Source organism: Corvus moneduloides, chromosome 6 (genome assembly GCF_009650955.1).
Source record: "Corvus moneduloides isolate bCorMon1 chromosome 6, bCorMon1.pri, whole genome shotgun sequence".
NCBI classification, from domain to species: Eukaryota; Metazoa; Chordata; class Aves; order Passeriformes; family Corvidae; genus Corvus; species Corvus moneduloides.
The window spans coordinates 48,797,908-48,811,849 of NC_045481.1; the positions used below are offsets into that span (position 1 = coordinate 48,797,908).

A 13,942-nucleotide genomic window follows, 5' to 3' on the forward strand; every position below is an offset into this window, starting at 1 on the left:
GAAACAAACTGTAGGTTTTGTTGGTCAGAAAAAAGCAGTATTTGCTGTGCAACAAATGGGTTTGTTTCAGTTACGTACAACACACACTGCCTGGGGCTAGAACAGCCTGATGGAAGCCATTTACAATGCAGACATTTTACCAGCATACTGGTTTTTGCACCTTTTCAATATAATGGTTGTTATCTTTAGCAGGATCTGCACAGCCATGTGCCATCCCTTCAGAAGCTCAGAGGTCCAGTTTGTTCCCCAGCATCGCAATGCCTCTTGCAGTGAGTAGCTGCTTCAGAACGGGGACTTGCTCCGTGACACGTATCCAGGGTGATATTCACTGTCCACTAAATGCCTGCCAAGGTTTTGCACAGCCTCACTCACACTCCTACTCGCTTTTCTCAAGCACTTGAGTGGTTTACCACAGGCTGCCCTGTGTATAGAGGTAAATGCCTATCTCACCACACAAGAACCCCTTCCCCATCTGTGCCCGATGTAAGGAATGCCTTTCCTATCTACAAACCCACCAAGAATTAGCCAATTCACTTACAGAAGAAAGAGACAAGACCCCACAACCCCGCTTTTGTCTGATTTATAACCCATTCATGACCAAAAAGGAACCCTGTATTCACAAATACAGGAAGTTGTATAAAGGAAGCTTTTTTTTCCCCTGCAGCTCTGATTTTTGATGCAGTTCGTGAGCAGAAGTGAATCCTGGTGGAGACAGGTGAGGTGGGGCACTATGTTGACTTCCTGTATGCACCTGCTGACTGAGAAAGATTTCTTTTCTGAAGTCACTGCCAGAGATCCTAACCCCACAAGATTCCTTAGTAGTAGCCACGTACAAATGCAATGTCCCATGGCATTTACAATCTCCAGGTCACAAAACACAACCTGTGCAAGAAAGGGGAGGAAAATGCAAAAAGATACGAGGGGTGGCAGGTGAGCAGCTCCCAAGTCCTCCAGCAAATCTTGACACAACAACCGACTGCAAGTCCGAAAACTTCTCAGTCATTAACTTTATCTTCAAAACTCCAGCAGGATTTCATCAGTGCTGTGTTTTATGCTGGAGCATGAAACAGCAAATGTCTGACTTCAGGAAAGCAAAAGTAAGAGGTCTTTGTTCAGACCGGAAACTGAAGTTTGGCACTATCTTATCTCCCATCTTTTCCACACATTTCTACAGGAGGAGACAGAATGTTCAGCTGACCAGTTCTCACTGCAAAACTCAGATTAACATTCATGGAATGAATTTTGATGAAATCTGAAGACAGTAGTGACAAATACCACATGTAGCAATGACTGAATAAATGTCTACGTATGAGATACCTGTTTTTCATCTTGCCTTTTTCCAATTACAAAAACATCATTTACAAGAGAGAAGCAACTAAGGCAGCCAATTTACAGAAACAAGACTGCAGGAGACTCAATCTGCAGCAACAGGTTTTTTGCAGAGCTGGGCATTACAACTTAGTATTCTTCTTAGCTTGAAGATGGAAAATAAATTAAAAATAGCAACTGAGTGTGGTGTTGTGAAGCCCTAAACTGTGAAGCCCTAAACTTAAGGAGAGCAAGAATCACTGCACATGCTGCTTCCAAACCATAAATGCACCGCACAGAATTCTGCATGCAGCATAACCTGTGGGGCACAGTGAAGGTTATCAGAAATTACTTTCTGTCCAGCAGCAGCACTGCAGGCAGGCAATGGCTCTGCTAGGATGGAGCAGGAGCTGCTCTGTGTGAATCACCCAGTCACTAACTTAATGATTTAACTGCTGGATGGACAGCAGTCCCTTCCTGCAAGTTGGAAACAAAAACCGTGCAAGTGAGTGAAAAGGCCAATTTTTTTTTTGTCGGCTGCTCAAACTTTGCTCAAAATTTAGAAGAGAACTATCTGCACCACTTAGATGAAGTCCTAACCAATTTCACCATAAAGAGAACTAGACTCCATTATCAGTGGAGAGGGAAAAGCTTGCTCTGCAGTAAACAAATAGCAGCTCTGACCTTCTGCTCACTCCTCCTGCAGTGTTGTGCTTCGCACACTGAACCAGGAAATAGTTGAACAGATACATGTAAAAATTACGAAGACTGAGTCAGAAGACAATGGTTGAAAAAATACCAGTTAAACCACATACCGTGGATCTGTCTTGTAGGACTGGGAAATGAGTATCGCCTAAGGCTGTTCCAGATATTGCATCCACCTGCAACTATTTGCTGCTGGCTAAAGCTCAGCACATGCACCCTCATCAGCAGTGGCAGGACACCGCAAAATATTATGGACAAGAAAGAAAAAGTCAGCTTAATTCAGAGTACAATAAACTAATTATATCCTTTAATTATGAAAAGATATAATAGCTTGTTGGAAGACTTTTTTAGTTTGGGTGTGTGGTGGTTTTTTAAAGCACGTTATAAAGTTAGTTAAGGATTTAGCTCTTTTTTTTCCAAGCATTTTAGGCCTTCAAATTCATGAATATAGAGAGCTGATTATTAGCTTCTTTAATGTGGCTGTTTTACTACAAAAGCACAGCAGACATCAGAAACAAGAGTGTCACAGAGGAATCAGGCACACGCACTAAAAGCTCAAAAGCAATTACACTTTCATTATATAGTCTTAAATCCACATAAAAATATATTAAGACATTTATATTTTAGATCAGCTACCCTTCAGCAATAGTGAAAAATCATTGGAGAAAAAGACAACAAGAAGATAAAAATGCACTAAAACAGTGCTGGAGGATTTGGCCATTAAAGTAATTTCTTATGAAGAAACAGCTAAACACTTTATAACAATATTTCATCTCTAACTGTTAAGCTGGAAAAAAGGCCAGTCTCCAAATGGATTCAACACATAAAAGAACGGGGGTTTTGTGTTTCTGTTAACTGGCTAGTTTTTTTTTCCTCTGGAACTACCTCCCCAAAATTTTAACATGTCCAAATGCAAGTCCTTGATAAGTTATAGATAAAGGAAAGTTTTCTTTTTTTTAATAGGGACAAAGGAGTGTATTGTTTAGATTTGTCATACACATACAATTACCTGCATTGTTATGGAGATTACAGAACAAAGGCCCAACAGATCCACTTCCAGATCTTATAGCCTTGTCCTTTCCCATAATTATGTCTTAAAATTGGATTTCAGTTAACACATTCACAATACCAATATCTACCAGTGCTTTGCATGTGCTTAGGGATAGTTTCAATTATTTTAAAATGGATGTGGAAATACATTTAATTTATCCCTGATCACTCAAGTGAACATGTTCAATTTGATAGCACCAATAAAGTGAGGGGTTTTTTAGTTGGTTGTAAGAAGTCTTAAAACAAGTCCAAGGTTAATTAGAATAACTGAGTCTATCATTTGAAAAAATGCAAAACAAATTTAAAAAAAACCAACAACAACAAAACAAAAAAACCCAAAGCTTTTATTCTGCAAATATTAATGCCACTCCTTTACCTCATGTAAGAGTACGTCGGTCTCCTCTCCTCAGCTGTCAGATACAAAATCTGTCGGAAACTCTGAGTTTAGAGCACCAGGCCTGTGTCTGTGATATGCCCAGTGTGCCAGCTAAAAAGGCCAGATCCTGACCTCAAAGCTGGGCTGCTCATTTCTCCCCGGTGCCCAGCTGCACGGAACTAGAGGTGAATTCCCCTGAAAGAGCTATGTAAACTGAACCACAGATAATGAACTTCCCCTAAGAAAGAACTTCTTTTTTTTTTTTGTTGAAGATACACATTTACAAAGACTGTAGGAAGGAAACTGCGGCTACAATTCCCACATTTCCCCTTTATAAAGTCAAAAAGTATAAATCCATAGAAGGCGAAACCATCAAAGACCTCAGTTAACCAGGCACAGCCTACTTAGCAAAAAAAAAATCACAACAGAATTGACCAGAAAAAGGACATTTTTATTGGTATTGAACTTCAGGCCTAGTATTAGAAGAAGCAACTGACCCTGCAAGAAGATGAAAAGAACACCAGAATTTAGGAAATATAATTCATGTAGCAGGAAAGCCATGGACCCAATTCCAAAGTTGGTTATAAATGGGCAATTATAGAACATGCAGTGTCAAGAAGACTTTCGAGTTCCCATATCTGCCTTCACCACAGAAAAGCAAATAAAGAAAAACAGAATTTGATTATCTAAAAGGACCCTACCAATTTACTGCTGTCCATTTTATTTCCTCCTCAATTTGATGTATTTATAAGTATGTAAAATTCCTGCAGAATCAGAGATCATGATCACAGAATGAAGAAAACCCTAAACTCCCTTATTAACACAATACAATTTTACATCTGTAAATTTGGTGCCAGCCACAGGCACCTACTCTTTTCCTTCACATTGTGTTTCATAAAAAGTCACATTTATTGTTTAAAAAAGTACAGTGAAACCATGGCACATCTATTATTGTACTAAAACCACCAGCAAGGCTGAGTCAATCTCTCTTGATGGTTCCACACTTCTACTTTCTGCTAACGTGCATTTCTTTCACCTGCATCCCAGAAGGGAACAATGGAAGCCCTTCTCTTTGTCAGCCAAAACCACATCTTGGTCTCAGAGAGGTCATTTACCCCAAATCCCTGCCAGCACACAAAACTGGTTACCTTTCCAATCCAGATGTCCCTGGTGGTGGATGCCTCGTCTACTTCCACTCCAGCATCCACCCTGCCCTTTCCACTTCAAAGCACAGAGGCCACCTTACACACAAAGTCAAGCAGCAGAGCAAGTTTTGACAAATAAAGACAAAGATGGGACCTCTCTTACTATGAATTCACACAGAAACAATTCACCTGTCCTTAACCTGACTCAGACTTCAGACAGATGAAGGTAACTTAAAATAAAGTCTCAAAATTTTCCCCTTCTGTATCACAGGACCTTCAGGAAAATTAAGTTCCAAGTTTCAAGGGGACAGTCTGGGAATCAGTTGTCTGAGCCACTCTGGGCATGAGGACACCCTGGGAAGGAAAGGCAGCAGAAAGAAGCAAGCTCCATTGACCCACAGGGACTGTTGATACTGCAGGCACAACAACAGCTACAGGGAGGCAGCAGGAAGCTTTTGCAGTCTGTAATACCACGGTTGGTCCCATGCTTTGCTATTTATATAGGCTGGCCTGCCCCAAAACTAAGCTCTGCTGCCCCATCCTTTGTAGCATCCTGCTGTCTCATGAGTCAATGTGGCACTCACAAACCAGTCCTATGGCTGGCATCCTTTGCTTGGCTCTCTTCTCACTTCGAGAAACAGAGCTGGTAGAAAATACAATTTGAAAGTGAGGACTCAAAAGCAGATATGTGGAAACAGACTTGCCAGCAGTGACTTGTTCATGTGTATATATAAGAAAATAAACAAGGAAGCTGATTAAAAGTGCTCTAACTTACTAGGATCCAAGTGCACAAGAGGAAATAACGACGAAGTTCGGTATAAGCTCCGCCACGATGGGGAATGCAGAAACAAAAGTCACCAGCATTCCTGTGCAAAAACACCCTCCAGAGCAATCTACCACTGCAGACACAAACCACCAGCAAGCAGAGCAAGATGTGTAACATCATAAACTGGACCAGGAGTCTTCTTACAGGCATGCAGAGTTCCCTGTCCTACCACCCACCTACCAAGACATCCAGGAATGATTCATTTTGACACACTCCATTTAAAAAAAAATAATAAATCCTGCTGAACTAGCAGAAGCAGAGGCTTTTAAATATGCATTTAAAGCCATGCCAAGCTACAATCGCTCAACAACCAAGGACAGACTGGATTTCCACAAAGCTGGTCTGCACAAATAACCCTCCTTGGGGAGCACTCCCTTGCAGGCTAGGCTCAGCCCAACTGCTTGCAAGCTGGCAGACACCAAAAAAAAACCCCTATCTAACTAGTGCCAAAAGGAAGTAAGGAATTAATCTGAGAATGCACCTAATCACAGAGCCAGGTGTGTTGCAGATACAAATACAATGGCCTAACAAAGGGAAGCTCCCAGGCACTTACATCTCTCCACTCACCTGGGCTATGATGGGAGAGAGGGCTCCAGCACTTTGGGGCTCAGAAGTGCTAAGAGACTGCATCTGCTTACCAGGCCACAAGAGACAGACTGTAATTTGCAATAAGGCTTTGCACCTGATGTTCAAGTCTTTATGATTTTACAGTCTCAGGAGCAAAAATTTCTTACCTTCAATGAGGAAAATGGTGCTGAAGTTCACACAAATTTTTCCTTATACTCAAGCCCTGGCTCATTTGGTGCACAGTACACAGAAATCAGTGCTACAGTATGTAGACAGCCTTCTCCTGCACACCACAAAGCCAGACCAATCAACCAAAAAGCCATTAAGCCCTTCCAATAAACAAAACACCCAACCCAACACTTAAAGAAAACCCCCACATTCTCAACCCTAAAGCAGAAGCCCACATGCAGAACACAACAAAACCTTTGCATGCATTAGGAACTTCCCAGTGACATACTAGGTATTTCTTTTACTTGTTCAGTTTGGTTAAAACTGTACAAAAGAATGAGCAAAGTCAGAAGTGTACCAAACAAACAGGAGGTACAACAAGAACAGGAAAAGGAAACAGAACAAGCAGATGGGCAGCACTGGAGAAAAGGACTTGCAGGCACTGGCTAGCAGAGTCTGAAGGTGATCCTTACAGGGGTCCCTTCTCCCCCCCGAAGCCATACTCATGTCAAACACAGCCTTAGCCCTCTTCCCCACACATACCAGCTGGGTTTGGAGCACCAGGTAAAGCCAAGGTCAGTTACCGACCCCACAGGGCTGGGGCCACAGCATAGCCCAACATCACTCCTTCCTCCATTTAGAGCTGCCATTTCTTCTTCCTCCTAGGTGCAATTGCTTCAATTCTGAGACACAGTTACCTTTTCTCCTATTACATTTCTACAGGTGGAGAACAAAGCTTTCCTACATGGCCTTTGCTATCTTCACAGAGAGCACAGAAGGAAAAGAGTGATGGGTGGACTGCTTGGTTTCTAATATCAAGGGGTTCTTCCAATTTCCTGATGATGGTAAGAAAATAACCTCAACTACATTCAGTGATGGGCCAAATACCAGCAACATTTATGGAAAGATATGGACATATCTTTCCCTGCCTTTTCTACTGAAAAGGCCCATGAAGGTCATAGAAGATAACTAAATGAGGACATGAGTTTATTGATTCAGCTCTGGTTGGACCACATTTACCTGTCCATTTTTGTTAGATTACAGAAATACTTTTCCCACTTAATCTTGGATTTTCTCCTGGAATTTTGGATTAATAGCCCCAGGAGGCCCGTTTATGAGCAGATACTTTTGGGAACAGCTGGAAAGCACGTAGAGAAAAGCCTTGGTGCAGCCTTCCAGAGCAGTGCATCTGTTTTGTTCTTCTCTTCCTGTGATGCTTGATCACTCTCTCCCCATACTCTTTGCTTTCTAACACTACATATTAGCACATGTTCACCTACACCTCATTTTCTTCCCCCCCTCCCAATTAAAGTCCTCCCCTGTACAGTCATCTCCTGATGAAAATTAATTTCCTACTGATGACTCCATTTAAGGCAAAGCTCTTTCACTCACCCATTCCTACATAGCAGTAGGCCCTTTCTGCTGGAGAAAATTCAGCTGGCTCCTCCTACACTTCCAGAAACCTTTCATGATGTTCAAGGTACTACTTACATTCAAATTTTGGAGTCATACTAAAAGCACCAGGCTAACAACCACATGTGCAGCCACCAACTGGTTCAGTAGTGTCTCTCACCTTTGCTCATACCGAGAATCTTTCAAGCAGGCAAGTAAACGTCATAGATAGGCTTTGCACCTACAAACATCCAAGTTCCCAACCACTCTCCAGCACTGTTGATATGCTCCCTCTATGATACACTGTAATTCTAGTAGAAAGAAAGAAATGCATAAATTAAAATTATATGGATTATGCCCTACACAATGAACAACCAAAGGTTTTAAAACAGCAGCAATTTCACATGTATTTAGAAATGCCAACCAAAAAAAAATTACATGCCATGAAAATTCTCAACAACAAACTTGCATGTAGCTCACATAATTGAGGAAGTACTAATAATAGCGTGGCTGTTTGCACAGACAACATTTCCACTGTGGGCCTGAATTCTGATCTCAAATATGCAGAAGAAGATACTTTGTTGTGTGTTGCTGGCTGGAGACTCAAAGTATTGGAAACCATGTGAGTGTGCTGCAATGTGCAGCCAGCCTATGCCTCTAAGGAAGCGCTAGGCACATCCATGCCACACTGAAAACAAAGCCTCCATTGAGTACTGCAGAAGGTGCTTGTGTTGTGGGGTTTTGTAAGGAACATAAAGAAGCTCAGGAAATTAACCTGTGTTGCAGTTTTAAACAAAAACGAAAGCAGTCATCACATAAAAATAACCTGGCCTGGCAGATGAAAAGTTTCTAAGCTCCTCTGACACAAGCAAACTCTGTTCACAGCTACAGCTTCCCTTTCAGGTCTATGCTGCCTAAGTTCAGGCCTGCTCAGTTCTCCAGATCAGCAATGCTCATACCTGTGTTTTTAATAGTGGCCATTGCCACTCTGGTTACCCTAGAAGTGCATGTATAGAAGCAGCAAGGGAGCCTCACATTTCTCAAACTTTATGACAGGTCTACATACAGCCCATTTAGAGGCTTACCAAAGAATAAAGTTAAATGGAAATTACTATTAACTTTTTCTTCAGCATGTACTGAAGATTACCCAGAATAATTCCACAAACTAAAATTTAAACTTAGTGTACTCTATAGGAGAAGACTCAACAAGGATGGTCAATAATGACCAATATATAGCAGAAATTATCTCACATGCAACATACACACATGGCAAGCCCCCATTTGAGATAAGATGGTTCTTCATTTAAACTCCTCAGCTGGAAATTCAGACCAGTAATTAAGTCATAATCCTGTATAATCAACTCACACAGTATCAGTAGTTCTGTGCATGGAATAAGCTGTAAGAACAAGCTATTAGGTCCACATAAAAGGCATTTGTAATTCTAAGCACCAAAGCAAGCACACAAACACCGTCTGTTGCTCTTTTAGTAGTAGATGTTGTTTGTCATATCACTAATATGATCACTCTCAATAAAAAACAGGCAGCAGGGTTTGTTTTTTAGCAACTCCAACCTTGCCCACTACATTGTAATTCATCAGAAGCAAGATGCTTATCCTCGAGTAAAAGACACCACAGAAAGATCATGTGCCCATCACACCACTGAGGAGCTGCCATGACACAGCCGTTCCACAGCTCCGGCTGCTTCCCAGTCCCTGAGCGTGTTTGGGCTGACAATGGTGTCAGCGTAAGGAGCGCTGTCCCCTCTCCAACCCCGCAGGCATCTGAAAGGCAACACGGGGGCCAGACCCAGACAGGAGCTACTTCCACCCCACTCGCTGCCTTTCCACTCCAGGGCTGGCTGGGAGACTGCAGACAAGGGCAATAGTTCTGACTGGCACCACACGAAGCCCAGCTCATGCCACATGGCAATCCTGCCAGCTGCTGTCACCTTCCTACACCAGCTGAATAGCTCCCCAGGTAGTGCCAGGCCATGACCCTGTACCTGAGCACGCACCACACCTCAAACAACACTGCCCAACGCTAATACCCGCCTGAACCTATGCAAAGAACCCAACACAAAGAGCAAAACCATGCCCTGTTAGACAACATCCTCATTTTTAGAGGGCAAGACCATGTGAACAGCACTGGAATGGGCAACAAGACTACTGTGCTTAAAGCATTGCCTCCAAGCAAGGCTTTATTGTGCGTCCTTATTGCTTATGGCCTATAGAAACATAATGACCTTTTGAAACACGAGTTATCCCCCCTACCTGATGTAAGTGGTCATGGTGAAATTTAGTCATTTCAAGTGAGTGGATGATTTGCAGGATCACACCATCAGCGAGTACCTGGTTTACATCCCACTCCTCTAAGGAAGGAATCCTAAAGGACCTTTTGCCCCATCCCTCTGCGGTTCAAGCACGTCCTCCTGATGTTCAGAACTCCACCAGGTGCTGATCAGCACTGGTTAAGAAGCCTGGTGAACTGAGACTTCCTTGCCTCAGCCTTCACATTCACAGGCATAATTAAGTCACAATCAAGAATATTGTCTTCTGCAGTTTCAATAGTGACACCATGAGCTGCAGAGTTCCCACCTAAAATTACAAGCCACACCATGATCTGCAGATCTGACCTGTGTCCTGTAGCTTGTTGATGGGAGCCCTGATAACATCAAGGGACAACAAGACCTACTTGAGGGTCCGCAGCTGGGTCCCAAGATGATGAATGCATAAATATAACTACATATAACTGGGGAGAGGATCCACTGTTTTTAGTACTAGACACCAATTAAGAGCCTGGCTTAGAGAACATTAGAGATCACTAAGTCAGAGGATTTCATACTCAGCTTGAGAAGAAAAACTACAAACAGCAGAAGTCATGGCAGGCAGATCCTGCAAGGCTGTACCCAAGGACAGTCCAGGCCTCCTCTGTGTTCTTCCAAAAGGCTGGTGTACTTTACTAGCCAATTCAGTTTTACCTCTTTTTCAGAAGAGATTTTTAAACATAGGCTTGGTACAACAACAAACAGAGATCAAATGACAAAACACTGCAAGGTACCCCAAAATGAAACAGACAAGAGGAGGAAGGAAAGGTTTACAACAGTCACGGGCTATAATCACAAGCTGGTGCCAATGCAAGGTAAGGAAAAAGTAGTCAAAAAAGTAAAGCAGCAGTACAGCTCTGTTCTGCGGCTCTCAGGCAGATCTGTCACCACAGATTACTGTGCACGTTGGTTCCTATTCAACACACATTCACACTTTTGGAGCAGAAACCATTGAGGCAGAGAGGGCAAGCGGGTACACCTAGAAGCAAAAGTTCAGCAAGCCCCAAAACATTAGTTCAGAGCAGTCATGACACTCTCCTACAGGAACACTGAAAACACCATCAGCTGAGGGAAGCAAGGGTGAGACTGTGCCAGCATGCTCATGACCCATGAGTTGGGTCACCTGGCAAGCAATTCTGATTTCCATCACTGAAAGGTGTTCTTGGAAGAACATCCTGCAACACACGTGGGAACAGAGCGGGGCCTCAAAGCCAAGTGTGCTGGCCAAGGCCTCCTGCTGATCTGCTGCCCTGCACTGCCAGGGCTGCTCGCTCCGCACCACGGCAGGATTTTCCCGTGGAAACTCCGCGCTGATCCCGAAGGCTGTAATCCAGCGGGTGATGTGCACCACCGGCACGGGCAATGCGCAAATACCCTATTACTAATTAACCAGCAGCGACACGAGGAGGGCAGGCTACAACACTGGGGAGACGGGAGCCGTCCCTGTTGTACCCAGGGCAGCTTTTACCCACGAAAACAACCGAGGCAGCCTCGTACCCCAAAGGGATCCCCGCGGCTGCCGGGTCAAGCCCCGGCAAAGCCCCCGCCTGCAGCCGGGCGGGGGGCAGGGGGAGACCGGGGGGATCCCGCCCCAGATGAGCGACGCTCCCGCCGGACCACGCCGCGGCCCTCCAGCTTCCTCTGTCCTCCCCTCCGCGGGCGGCACCGGCGGAGCCGCTGCGGGACAAAGCCGGAGCCCGGCCGCACACCTGACCCGCCGGCTCCCCGCCGAGCCGCGGCAGGGGCAGGTGCTGCAGCCCCCCGCCCCCCGCAGCTCGGTCTCACCTCGGCCAGCAGAAGCAGCAGCAGCGGCGGCAGCAGCAGCAGGAGGCAGGGCAGCGGCAGCCGCCTCATGGTGGCGGAGAGCGCTCCCCGCTGCGCGCACGGCCGCTCAGCCCGACGCCGCCGCCCCCGGAGACATAGCCGGGCTCAGCCCCGCACCGCCCGGCGGCCCGGCCCTCCCCCGCGCCCCGCCCTAAGGAGAGGCGGGGGGACGGAGCCGCGGGGGAAGCCCTGCGCGGGGCGGGGTGAGGGGCGAGCGGGGCAGCGGCTGCCGGAGAGCCAGGCCGGTCACCTTCCTGCGCCGCCGCTCCTCGCCTCCTCCCGCCGGCCCCTCGCCCGCGGCTTAAATGGCCGTCTGGCAGCGGGCGGAGGGGCTGCGGCTGGCGCTTCCCCGCCTTCCCCCCTCCCTCTCCCCCTGCCGGCATCTGACATCTCCCCCCGCCACGCCGGGCCGGGCGAGGAAGTGGCTCCCTCCGAAAGTTTCCCGGTCTCTGTGCGCGCCCGCGGAGGGAGCGGCACCACGGGGCGCGCCCCGCCGCCCGCCCGGCCCTGGCACGGTGCTCGAGGGCGGGCGATCCGCAGAAGGGTCAGGGGTAAGGCGAGCTTAACTTGGCCCCGGAGACTCCGCTGCCCGGCCCGCCGCCGGCCAGAGGTGAACGCTGCCACATGCGAGGCCACCCCGGCGAGGGTTTGTGAGGGGCTTTGCTTGTTGCACCATTCTTCAACCCCAAACGGTCCCTCAAAAGAGTCCCGTCCCGCTCCAGGCACTGTTTTGGACATGTTTTATCCCTGTCATCAAAAGGGACGTGAGATCATCAAACGCAATCACTTTTATAACCTTACTTTACTTCCCAGGCTCAGTGAAGTGTTCCACATTTCATTCATCTTGGATAAGGGAAAGGGGGAGGCAGGGACAGTTTACAGAGCATATCTTTAATTACGGAAACACTGGCAGTCCTCATTTTCTCAGAAGTTCTGAGCTCACATGTTTGTAATTTCCCTGCCTTTTCTGAGCCCTCAAAACATATGCATAGCATTACAGAAGCAACTATTTCCACGGGAATTCATGGGAAAATTCACAAGAATAAGGGCATTGGGGTTGTTCAGCCTGGAAAAGAGAAGGCTCCAGGGAGACCATATTCGAACCTCTCAATACTTAAAGGGAGCTTGTAAGAAAGATGGGGACAGACTTTTTAGCATGGCCTGCTGATGTAGGACAAGGGGGAATTGTTCTAAACTAAAAGAGGGTCAATTCAGACTAGATATAAGGAAGAAAAGTTTTACAGTGAGGGTGGTGAATCACTGGAACAGGTTGCCCAGGGCAGTTGTAGATGAACTGTCCCTGGAGATGTTCAAGGACATGTTGGGCAGGGATCTTAGTAACCTGATGGAGTTGGAGATGTTCCTGCTTATCACAGGGCAGCTGAACTAGATCACCTTTAAACTTCCCTTCAAACCCAAACTATTCTGTCATTCTCTAAGCGCACACACATACCTTGTTAGGGAGGCTGAGACCTGCAGCTGGAGTTAGACAGTGTAGAGGCATCCCTTCATATCAGTAAGATTTGTAGAAAATAGATAATTACTTCAGAAAAGGGGGGGGGGGAGTTGATGTTAGGGAGTACTGAAATGAGGCAGTAAACACTATACAAAAAACATTAATAAAACTTTTTACACTTCCCATTCAGTGCAAAGCACCTGAGAATTGTTTTCCAGCTGAAGACTCCTCCTGGTAAACCACTCACCTGACAGCAGTCTCACTGGCTGCTGTGAAGTTGTTATGCTGACATAACTTCTGCAGATCAAACCCTACCATTTGGAAATTACAGCTCTGACTCATAAAATAAATTCCCTGTTGCTGCTGCCTGTGCCTGGGCAGACCCCCAGTGGGTCTAAGTTGCCAAACTGCAGCTTCTCGCCAGACTGGGTTTCACTGTCTGGGTTGCACCTAAAGTGCCACAGCTGCACTTGAGCGAACACACTTGGTCATCCTTGGCTCCAGCCCAGTGGGAACAGCGTGGCTTTTTTTAATTGCATACTTTTCCAGTACAAAAACCTAGTAACTAATCCAGTTGTCCTTGAAATTCAGTGGGAATCTTTTCACTGATGCCAAAGTAATGGCAACCAGCCCTGAAAGAGAAAATTAAATTTAAAAATAAATGAATTTAAAATGCACCGAGAAAGCAAGAAGTGGGATTCTCACCTGTTAAAATTTTAAGTATCTTCAAGCTGATGTTGTCATCTCCAGACTCTAGATATCCTTGGACTCTTAAGTTCACTCATTCTTCTTCATTTAAGA

At 45.6% G+C, this 13,942-nt stretch overlaps 1 protein-coding gene and 1 long non-coding RNA gene across 12 annotated transcripts in view; one reads left to right on the plus strand and one right to left on the minus strand.

Moving 5' to 3' along the window:
• The window catches only part of PTPRJ (protein tyrosine phosphatase receptor type J), a 75,162-nt gene extending 63,355 nt beyond the window's left edge, over window positions 1-11,807 (minus strand). For 7 of the 11 annotated variants that reach the window (XM_032111463.1, XM_032111458.1, XM_032111465.1 and 4 more), the window contains exon 1: window positions 11,647-11,806. In XM_032111463.1, coding sequence (XP_031967354.1) covers window positions 11,647-11,715 — 69 coding nt within the window. In that variant the 5' untranslated portion in view covers window positions 11,716-11,806. Of the gene's footprint in view, window positions 1-11,646 lie in introns of all 11 variants that reach the window. The other 4 variants (XM_032111466.1, XM_032111461.1, XM_032111464.1 and 1 more) reach the window with 1 other exon arrangement.
• A 49-nt stretch (window positions 11,808-11,856) lies between these two features.
• LOC116445173 overlaps window positions 11,857-13,942 on the plus strand; it is a 32,146-nt gene continuing 30,060 nt past the window's right edge. The window contains exon 1 of the long non-coding RNA XR_004240680.1: window positions 11,857-12,295. This is a non-coding gene — a long non-coding RNA (uncharacterized LOC116445173). The remainder of the gene's footprint in view (window positions 12,296-13,942) is intronic.